Source organism: Chrysemys picta, chromosome 7 (genome assembly GCF_011386835.1).
Source record: "Chrysemys picta bellii isolate R12L10 chromosome 7, ASM1138683v2, whole genome shotgun sequence".
NCBI classification, from domain to species: domain Eukaryota; kingdom Metazoa; phylum Chordata; order Testudines; family Emydidae; genus Chrysemys; species Chrysemys picta.
This window is the reverse complement of record NC_088797.1, coordinates 46,427,140-46,438,043: the sequence shown is the minus strand read 5'-3', so window position 1 is coordinate 46,438,043 and position 10,904 is coordinate 46,427,140. Positions and strand designations below refer to the sequence as shown.

General features: G+C 45.4%; 1 protein-coding gene across 1 annotated transcript; it reads left to right on the top strand.

Moving 5' to 3' along the window:
• The first annotated feature begins 314 nt into the window (after positions 1–314).
• Positions 315–10,285, top strand: CISH (cytokine inducible SH2 containing protein). The gene is made up of 3 exons (XM_005285291.5): positions 315–1,233; positions 6,225–6,451; positions 6,982–10,285. The coding sequence occupies exons 1-3, from the start codon at positions 1,187–1,189 to the stop codon at positions 7,482–7,484; spliced, it is 777 nt and encodes a 258-aa protein (XP_005285348.1). The 5' UTR covers positions 315–1,186; the 3' UTR covers positions 7,485–10,285.
• Positions 10,286–10,904: the final 619 nt, after the last annotated feature.

Sequence of the window (10,904 nt, the reverse complement as noted above, 5' to 3'; positions counted from 1 at the left end):
GGAGCAGGGGTGCATTATAGCTGCTCTCTGGTTTCACATAGCCATCTGGGAATGGTCAGCGAGGTTTCTAATCTCGCTCTTTCCTAGTCACATGGTTAAAGGGCCTCTGGTGATTACAACTGCTGCCTGCATTTCCCTCCCTATTTTCTGACGTGTGCGTGTGTTTCTCTGTGGCTGTGGGGGCTGGGCTCATTGCAGCTTGCAGCGTCAGCCCAGCCTCATTCGCCTCTGATTGGCAGACCTCTGAGGTCCAGCCCAGCCTCGGTTTGCTCTGATTGGCAGAGCTCTGTGGTTCAGCCCAGCTTTCCTGGAAAGTTCTTGGAAATCTATCAAAGGTATTTCTTTGAACACACAGAGAGACAGCAGCCAAATGCTTTATAAAACAGAAAACAACTTACAACTTTTTAGCTGGGTCCCTGGAAGGAGATGACCAATCTGACCTGACCCTGCCTTTTTCCTTGGGGATTTTGGTATATTTTGGAGGGTCTTCTCCCCCCACCCCCAAATTCTCTGGAGTGCAGTGCTGACATCAAGATGTCCATTATGGACACATCTATTTATACTTTTTGTTTTTTAATGTCAGAACAGTGATGTGAATACAATACAATTCCAGGAATCCGTCACTTCCTGGAACAGATTAAAAGGGACAAACAAAAGATTACTTAGTTGTGTTTTTTCCCAGAGCTTCATTACTCCCGGAGCCAGCGTCCAAGTAGGTTGCCGTTCTCCCAGCTCTACATTCAGGGAGAGATTATTTATTGATACCTATTTATTGTTATTTCGGAGGTGCTTTAAATCCTGACTTGAAAGGTCGTTCTGAAGGAGATTTCATTCCTTCTTTTAAAATCCTTTTTCCTTTTCTCTGGTCATTTTTATTTTATTTTATTTTTTTAATCAGAGCAAGAATATATTTTCTTATCTTCAAAAGCACCAAGACTGCGCACATTTTCCTAGCTAAAGTTGCTGAAAAATCTGTAAAGTCTTTCTCTGGGCAGCCTGATTTGCTTTCTGCTTGGCTTCTCCCGGTGTGTGAACTCCAGAGTGCCGTGGAAGAGGTTTGTTGGGAGCAGTCCAGTCTTTTTCTTCCTGTGAATTTCTAACTAAAGATTTGTCCTAACTCCTCTGGGGAACAAAGAAGGCGGCAAGAAAAGGGGGAAGACCATTTTCCCATCCAATTGAAGACTTAATGCGTTTTTCTTGGTCCTGGAGTGACATGATCATCTGTGTTCAGGGGTAAGATTCCTTGCAGCCTTCATTTTAAACACGATTTGAGAATTGTCAATCACAGACTCTGGGGCAGATCCTCAGCTGGTATAAACTGGTGTAGGTCTATTCAGGTTAATGGGGCTATGCTGATTTACACCAGCTGAGTATCTGGCCCTCAGTACATGTGAGTGTCTTGTGTTTCTGGGGGTTTTATATCTTTTGTCCAAGAAGGGCATGAACAGATACCCTGATATCCATGCTCTCTCTATAGCTGAGAAATCACATGGCACTCAAGGTTCTTACAGGTAAAATTAGTTAGAGGAAAATTCTGACTACGCTATACAATATATCATATGTAAAACTACAGAGGACAGAAGCACAGAATATTAGGAGCTATTTGATTTCTCCATAGAAACAAACTACTTATAGGGAAAAGCTTTCAGGAATTTTTTTTTAAAACTGTCTATGTCTAATTCCAAATGAATGTATAGAATTAATGTATATTTCTTCTTGCATAGTTTTTCTGTACAAGATTATGTGTGTATGTGTGTACACATGCATGTGTATACTCACAGTGAATTATAAAAATTAAAGATGGGGAAAAGCCCTAGTGCCCCAGATATCCAATAAGGTGCAAATAAATTCTTCTGCATGCCTAATTGTATCATAAGTACCCCTGGCTAGTGCGTGCATATTGGCATTTGCATGCTCACATGGTCAGTTAGGCACTACATGGGTCATCTACATATGTACGGTACCTTATCTGCATGAATATATCAGGCATTTGTGCTCTTGGAAATATTTCTAAGCTCGCACCTTCATTAATGTCTGGCCATGATGTCATTTTAACCATCCTGTCTGCCACTAGAAGATTTTCCTCACAGTGTTATACTTCTGCTCTGTCTACTTTTAAGTGACTCAAGTGTGGGGATTTCCACCAGTTCCCCTGAGAGTCCCCAACATCTCATAGAACTCACTATTACAAATATTTTCCTGCTGCTCAACCTATGTCTTCTTCGCTTGGTTTCACCCATGTTTTCAGCCCACATGATAGTGCTCATAGCCAAGCTGCTTGGAATTAATTTTTCAGTTTAGGCTTTGCAGGACACTGTCATATGCTTTACTGAAGTGCAAATATATCATATCTACAGCCTACCTATCATCCATTAATAACCTGTTCTTCATTCAAACGGGGGAATTTGTCCACTGTTTGTCTTTATAAAGCTGCTTGTTCCATTGTCCTCTAAGATTGTATGCATTTTGGACCCAATCCTGCCCTTCTTACTCAGACAAAAGTCCTGTGGGAGCTGATGTGAGTTTGCCAATATAAGGAGTGTAGGACTGGACCCTTCTTCCTGTACTATTTCACTATGTGTGTCATTATGAAGTTTGACTTATCACAGAGGAAATGGCAAAGATCACTCTACTTGGTACTGCCTGTGACTGCGCTCTTGTATCTTCTCAGTTTTCCAGGGCTTTTCTCGAGGGGTCAGAAAAAGTTTGCTTGCTGCTTCTTTTAGTACAAAAAGATGCATATCAACTGGACCTGCTGATTTTTATAAATACACTTTCTTCCACATAGTTCTTTATCTGGTTCATAATAGCAGCTATAGTCACACGTATTCTGTTCATTCCTGATCCTTGACCTCTTTTCTATATTTGTCTTGTTTAGTAGCTCAGGCACTTTTGAATCATCATTAATTAGACTCCATTAATGGGTCCACGTTCCTGCCACACATAGATTTTAAAACTTTCTTTCACTGCACTGTATTCATTAGAGGCTGTGTCACCACAGGCTTTTTTATATGTATGAAAGGGGAGCAAAATCCATGCAGCATCCCCTGTGACCTTTCCCTGGATATTGTGGAAGAACCCCCACTGGAAATGCATGGGGGTTGGGCTCCACAGGTTTTAGGTGGCAGGATAGTCAGGGAGTATATGGGAGCCAGGGGATGACCACTGTAGGTGAACTCATCTTTCTCCAATCCACACTGGCCCCACTTCACAAGAGCTCTTGTGACTACGGAGAGGGGATTGTACACAGTGGTGCTGGAACAAGTTTTATAGTGGAGGTCCTGTCCTGAGAGCCATTGAACCGAACTGTAAACCCTGTATATAATGGAAACCACTTCAAGCCAGAGGGTGCGACAGCACCCCCTGCACTCCTAGTTCCAGCACCTATGATTGTACATAGAGTTTAAAGACTTGAGCCCTTTCTACATCTCTGAAGTGAAATGTGAATTGATTCACAGCTTCCTTTAGTGAAAGGGGAATGGCCTCACCAGGGTGGCTTCAAGATGAGTCCTGGAGGTTCCGAGACCGCATTCCATAAGACAATGGAAGTTACAGACGCAGCATAGTGAAAGCAGGAGCAGAACTTTCTAATAAATTATCAGTTAAGGTACCTAGTGATTGTCTAAAGATTCCATTCAAAACCGCTTCCTGGTCTCTCCATCTCCCCCAGACAAATCTTAATCCCCTTCCCAAATCAGGTGTCTAAAAAGCAAAATGGTTCTCATGCTAGCAACAAGAAAACATTTCTTTAAACACAAGACTTTGCCTGAGGGCGTAGCAGAAACATTGCCAAGAACCAGCAAGCTCAATTTTGGAATCCAAGCTGCAGCATTATTTTTCTCAAGCTGGGAATGAAACTTTTGCACCGTGGGACTCCTTCTCCCCTACCTTTCACCTTTGGCAGTCATTTATATCTGTGCAATGCAAACTGCTGGTGTTGAAAGCTACCAAAACTGAATCCTCCACTGAGGGCAGCATTTGATACCCACTTTGCACAGTGATTACACAAGGTGCAAGGCAGTGGAGGATCAGGCCTGTACTATCTCTTTTTGACAGGTTTCAGAGTAGCAGCCGTGTTAGTCTGTATCCGCAAAAAGAACAGGAGTACTTGTGGCACCTTAGAGACTAACAAATTTATTAGAGCATAAGCTTTCGTGGACTACAGCCCACTTCTTCGGATGCATATAGAATGGAACATATATTGAGGAGATATATATACACACATATATCTCTTTTTGAAAGAGCACAGGCAGTGCCCAAAAGCTACTGAATATAACCCAGGTCAGACTTTCCTTGGAGAAAGTGTCTGGGCTTCCTTCACGACAGTGCTACCATGGAAGGGAATCTTATCCAGAACCGTTGCCTGCAAAGAGCCACAGAGGAACGCTTTGTATTCTAGATATAAGAGAATACTGGTGAAAACTAGGGGCTAGAACAAAGATTTAGCAGGTGAGGTCTTCTAGGATAGAAATTAATAGGCAGGATTCAAAGTCCATGCATATCATATCTTGCTTTTCCTAAAGTAGGGATTGGCTGAAGAAGACCAGGGATGTATTTGGCTGATGTTTTAACTCACAACAGTCTCTTCTGAAAGTCTGTGGAGCATTTGATTTTGTGGGATCAGTGTGTCCTCCTTGACTGCCCTTCATTGTTTGAGAATACTGAGTGTCCCTCACTTTAGAGCCAGATTTACCTATGGCCCCATAAATGCAGAACCATGGAACTCTGACTGCAGCTCGCGCTCTCTCTTAAAGGAAAAACTCCTCTTCAATCTCCTCTGTGCTATTGTTCTTCATATGTCTCTCCTTTTGGTGTCTTTGTCCCACAATTGGGACACAGCAGGGTGAGAGGGCTGGAGAGAGGAGTGGGCCAAGCCAGGGTAGGGTGGGGAAAATCAGTCTGTAACCTTATCCTTGCCTCATCCACATTTGTGTGCCCATTAAATGTCACTGTCTATACAAAGGACAAAGTTGATAAGATTGGAGGAGAAACGCCAGGGACATCCGTCCTCTCTCCCCCTCTTTTTCCTATGACGTGGGAGAATGCTGCAGCTGCCTTTTTAATCTCCATTAGCTTCAGGCTGTCCCTAGCTCTCAAGTTGGGGATTGTATTGCATTTCCCTGGGAACACATTTACCTTATATTTTTTGACCCTAGAGAGATCACCTTGGTGCCAGGTGCAATAGGAATAAACATTTGAGATGTGCTGCAGCACAGGGTTGAGTGAGGGTGAAGAGTGTCAGAAGACGAAAGGCCTGAGCCAGGCCCAGTCAGACCATGCTGTGATGGCATTTCAAGATCAGCACGCACTTAGCTTCTAACAGACATGACAAGATCAGGCCAACCTGTAGTGACAGGAGGATAACTTGGGGGGTCTGATTCTCCTCTCAGACACACTTTCATAAATCTGGAGTAACTCCACTGAAGTTTACACCAGTGAAACAGAATCAGGCCCACTGCATGTCATCAGGAATCCTATCTTTATCTCCTCCCCACAGCCTTATTAGAAATGCAGTATCCTATATATTAGAGCAGTGGCTCTCAACCTTTCCAGACTACTGTACCCCTTCCTTGAAGGAGTCTGATTTGTCTTGCGTACCCTGAAGTTTCACCTCACTTAAAAACTACTTGCTTACAAAATCAGACATAAAAATGCCAAAGTGTCACAGCACATTACTACTGAAAAATTGCTGACTTTCTCATTTTTACCATATAATTATAAAATAAATCAACTGGAATATAAATATTGCACTTACATTTCAGTGTATAGTATATAGAGCAGTATAAACAAGCCCTTGTCTGTATGAAATTGTGGTTTGTACTGACTTCGCTAGTGCTTTTTATGTAGCCTGGTGTAAAACTCGGCAAATATCTAGATGAGTTGATGTACCCCCTGGAAAACTCTGCGTATCCCTCAGAGGTATGCATACCCCGGATTGAGAACCAGTGGATTAGAGGAATATCAGACTCTTGGTGGAGTTACAAGGTGTTTGAACTAGTGTCCCTTCCAAGGTGGAAAAAGCCACCCATCCCTCCCTGCATCGAGGGGTTCATATTTAGCTCTGTGATGTTTGTTTCTTCCTTTTCTACTTCTGTTGGAAACATAACCATAGTGAGGATCTGTTTACAGAACACGTGCTGTAACACAGCAGAGCAGACGCTGAGCTGATAATGCAACCCTAGGCAAGGCAAGCTAAAAATCATACAATACATCCTTCATTTCAGACCCCATCCTTTGCTGGCAGAGGAGAAGTTCAGGAGACAGTCGCTCAGAGGCATTGCAGTGGATTTGTCCGAGCAGATCATGCAACCTCGCTCCGTTACGGTCTTCCAGGGAGAATCTGCTCCTGCCTTCATGGCACCTGCTCCTGAGAATAACCTGCCTCGGATGCGAGATCCTGAAGAAGACCTGCTATGCATTGCAAAAACCTTCTCCTATCTGCGAGAATCCGGTAAGGCTCTACCCACTAGCATGAGGTCACTGGGTGAGGCGGCCACAGGGTGTGGAGAAGAACTCTCTGTGAACCATCTCCAAGAAGAATCTCCTCTCCTAGGGAGGTCGCTGGGCACTAAAGGTTGGTCTGCTGTAAGTGTCTTGCCCCAGAAGCTGTTACAGCAGAAACTTATCAGTGCAAGGAGTGGTCCTGGTCTCAGCCACCACACAGCCAGTGTTTATATCACAAAGTAGCCTACTACTAGCATACACAGGAGCTTTGCCTTTAATAGCTCAATTGACAGAAAGGGGAACTGGCTCCTCTGTCTCTGTAAGCTCCACACACTGCAGCAGTGGCCTCCCCTCCCCCAGCCTAAGCACACTGATGAAAAACGTAGGCTGGAAACCCTGCAGGGCTTGGCTATGCTGTCTCTACTGTATTTCCCATGAAGCCTACTCCTGCCTCCCTGATATGAGCAGCCTGTGTTTTCAGTCTTGTGATGATTCTTTCTTTCTAAATGAACTCTCTTTTTTGGGATTACTTTCCAGGCTGGTATTGGGGGTCTATCACAGCTAGTGAGGCCAAGCAGCATCTTCAGAAGATGCCTGAGGGTACCTTCCTGGTACGGGACAGTACCCACCCCAGCTACCTGTTCACACTCTCCGTCAAGACCAACCGGGGTCCCACCAATGTGCGCATTGAATATGCCGACAGCAAGTTCCGGCTCGACTCAAACTGCCTGTCCAAACCCCGCATCCTGGCCTTCCCAGATGTGGTCAGCCTTATCCAGCACTATGTCATGTCCTGCACAGTGGAGAACAAGAATGAGGCCCCTTACACACCGCCCTCGCCCCTGTCCTCCATGCAAAAGGAGATGGTGGCTGCAGCAGTGCACTTGAAGCTGATACGGCCACTCAGCCGCAAGGACAGCGTCCCCAGCCTACAGCACCTGTGCCGGCTACAGATCAACAAGTCAACAGAGGAGGTGGACCAGCTGCCCCTGCCCAGGAGGATGGGGGACTATTTGAAGCAATATCCCTTCCAGCTCTGAGGTGCAGCCAACTGGCCTCAGACCAACAGACTAGAATCTTGATGTCTTTTTGTCTCGCTGAAGCATGGCATCAAGGGGGTACAGTAAAGACATCGTCATCAGCAGTGATTGCATCCACTTTTCCTCTCCCCTCCCCCAATTCCATGTCTACACCAGGGAGGGGCTGGTTGTACCTGTGAACTGTGGGACACAATCCGACTTCCGAGCCGCAGAGGCTTGAAGGAAATGCTCTTGACACGTGCACACTACTTGAATTTTAGAGCTGCCGTGACGTTAGGAGTATTACCAGTGTTTTCATCACTATTTATTTCCTTGGTAGCCTCTCTCCTGATATTTTAAAGCACCTTTTAGTCCATTGTTTTTGTTTCTTTTCCTTTCAAGAAATTAGGGATGGACCTGGGCTGGAATAAAGGATCCCAACCCAGACCAAACCCGAAACTCCAGGGCAGTTTGGATCTGGATTCAGATCTGGATTTGAGTGTCACCTCTTTGACCCTGTCTTTGTAGTAGGCCACTCTAAATTCAACATCCAAACACCCCTGGCAGCATGGGGGAAACTGAGATTCAGATGAGAGTTTGGATCCAAACTTTGGCACCTGGGCCCTATCTCTGAAACATATGGTCTATTTCCTTTCTTCACAAACTAAGAAAGGGCTGGAAATGCTGTGACCTCCGAGTGGTATGTATAGCAGGCATCTGTATATCTCACTGGGATGTCACCAAGGTTGGAAGAATTTTTGGACAAAAACACCTCTCCTCTGCAAGTTCACAGGTTCTGGATGTTGAGTTTGGGATAAGGAAGCCCCGCTCTGTTCCCCTCTCTGCCCCCATACTCTTTCCCATTTCAAAAGGAAGTTCCCAGTAACACTTTAAAATCAGGTCCTTGGCAATCCAAGTCCCAGGCTGATTATTTTCAGGCAGTGGGGGGTCGTGGGCATCTCTCCCACATGGCTTGTTTTTTCTTCCCATCAATGTTAATCTCTTGACACTGCCCTTGCCTTGGTGAAGCAAGGAGAAGGTTGGTGGCATCCTGGCCTTGGCTCAAAGCTGGCTCTGCTGAGCTGCACTGATGGCACATGGTTTGAGGTTATTTATTTATTTATTTATTCTTTCAGTGGCACAGGAAAAAAAACACACCTGTCCCTGCTCCATCATCACCACGCTGCCAAATAACCAGCCCCTCTGCCCCATTCAGCACTAAATAACTAGCCAACCACCACCAGGCAGCTTCAATCAGAACTGGGTATGATATTATCCCCTGTTTAATTTGCTGGTAGCATCTTCTCACTTGAACAAGACTTAATCTAATTGACGCCAGTATTGCTTTTGCATCCTATAGTAAAAACAGCACTTGAGCTTCCTCCCCTTTGCCAGTATCCACACCCTACAGCCCTGCCTTCTCTCTCCCTCAGACCACGATCTGTGGAATCTTTGATCAATGTCTGTTCTGACCCTTGGGTGCCAAAATGAAGCTGTTACCCCCCAGTCCCCTGCCTCTGCCCCCACACAGCAAATCGGTCACAATGGGCCACATCATCCCCTGCAGAAGGAGGGGACATAGAGTGGGTGGATTCTGCCCAGCAATGAGCATGGAAGGGGGAAGACTGCCTCCTCTGAACCATCATTATCTCCCACCACTTGCCCAACCTCATGGAGACCAGTCCACAGGGCTGTGTGGGGGTGTGTGTGAGGAAGATGCAGCTAGGCAGGGGACACATGGGTCTAGGGGGGCTTCTCCTCTCCACAGCATCTTCAATCACCGCTGAACCCTCAGGACTTTAGCAGGCAGTAGGCCCTGGCCTTCATAGGTCCCAGGGCTGTGTGTATTTGAGGAGAGAAATCCCAGCTTGTTCAGAGAGCTGGAAGGGGAGGAAGAGACAGGACAACGCCCCAGGGGATAATAGTCTGAAGGAAACCAGTGGAGTTTCCTCTCCCCTAGATAGGAGCATCCTGCCTAAGGGGCGACATGGCCCAGTTTATTTAGTCAACGCCCATTTCTTGTCACATTTTTACACACTGGTAGTATTGTTGGCTTTGTTTGCCATACTTTGATGATTGACAGCGTGCGTGTGTGAGGTCAGGTTTCCCTGTTACTGCACCCCTGCCCCCACGCAGGGGCTGTGGAAAGGCAATCAAATGAGAATAGAAAATTAAAAAACAAATAGAAAATACATTAAAAAAACCTATAAGACCACTGAACAAGGCTTCCTTTTAGACAAGCTCATCTGTCTGCTGGGGGCGAGGGGGAGGGGAGATCAGGAAACCCCAGATATGAAACGCACAATAATGATCTTGGGACACCCATATGACTTGCCAAGCAGAGCTGTATATATGGCAGCTCTCTGGGAGAGACTCAATCACTATAGTAGTGTGTAGGGAGTGGGTAGGTGGCTCCGTTTTCTGAACCATCCCCTGGTGACCCCCATTCAACTGTGTCCCAACAGCCGACCTTTTTTCTTTGTGGGGCTGGTGCGGGAATTGAACCTGCAGGTTTCTGAGCTCTTGCCCAAAGAACTCCTGGGTAGGAAGAGTGGGTGGGAGACGAGGGTAACAATGTGGCATGCTTGATTCATCTGACAGTGAGAGGATGCACAGGGAGAGCTGGAGGCTGTAAGCTCTTATGGGCAACGGCTCTCTGTGATGTTTGTACAGCACCTAACACATGGGGCCTCTGGGTTCTACTGCAATATAAATAATAATATACATAGACTCCAAAAAGTCACTTCCTTCTACCTTGAAACAGTTTTTTTTTTAAATCATTTGACCCAGATTTTAAATAAAAGTCTGATATTTTAAAGCCATTCAATCTAAAAAATCTCTGGTCATATCCAAGTGAGATCATCAAACAGTGACTCTTCATTTAATCTTTTCAAAAACCGAGTCTGAGAACAAGGGTCAAGCTCTTAGGCAGCCTCCCCATCCTGCCAAATACACACAAACCCAAGTTTTTATTTTGTAGATATCAGGAGAGTTCATAGTTTTAGAATATTCTGAGCTGAACATCACAATGTAGGTGAATAGGAATCTGATTGCTACTCCTTATACACTAGTTATGGGCAGCAAACTCACAGGTGTCCAGTTGCCATGGAAGGAAGGAACGCTCTCAAATAGTTTATGAAAGCATCTCACCCATCTTAATATTGCTAGTACCTGGGAGAGAAAACCCTCCAGAGTCTAAAATCTGGGTGTAAGTAGGTGCAATGCAACTAGAAGTCTTTTGAAGTGCACCTGTTTACACCAGTTTTGAATTTGGTCCTACTGTAGGCTATACACCTCTAGCACTCCCTTGGGGAGATGGTAGGCTCCTCTTCTGTATTGGAGTCTGGGGCATAGCCCTCTGGCAGTGCTGTCAGGGTCTCTGCTTCCTTGCAGGGGACCTAAAGTAATCCAAACAAAAAGTCATCATGCTTTCGCAGCCCA

Coding starts and splice junctions, on each gene's coding strand:
- CISH (XM_005285291.5), top strand. CDS start 1,187: ATGCGTTTTTCTTGGTCCTGGAGTGACATGATCATCTGTGTTCAGGG. Junction 1,234..6,224: donor ATGATCATCTGTGTTCAGGG/GTAAGATTCCTT, acceptor CCTTCATTTCAG/ACCCCATCCTTTGCTGGCAG. Junction 6,452..6,981: donor CTCCTATCTGCGAGAATCCG/GTAAGGCTCTAC, acceptor ATTACTTTCCAG/GCTGGTATTGGGGGTCTATC.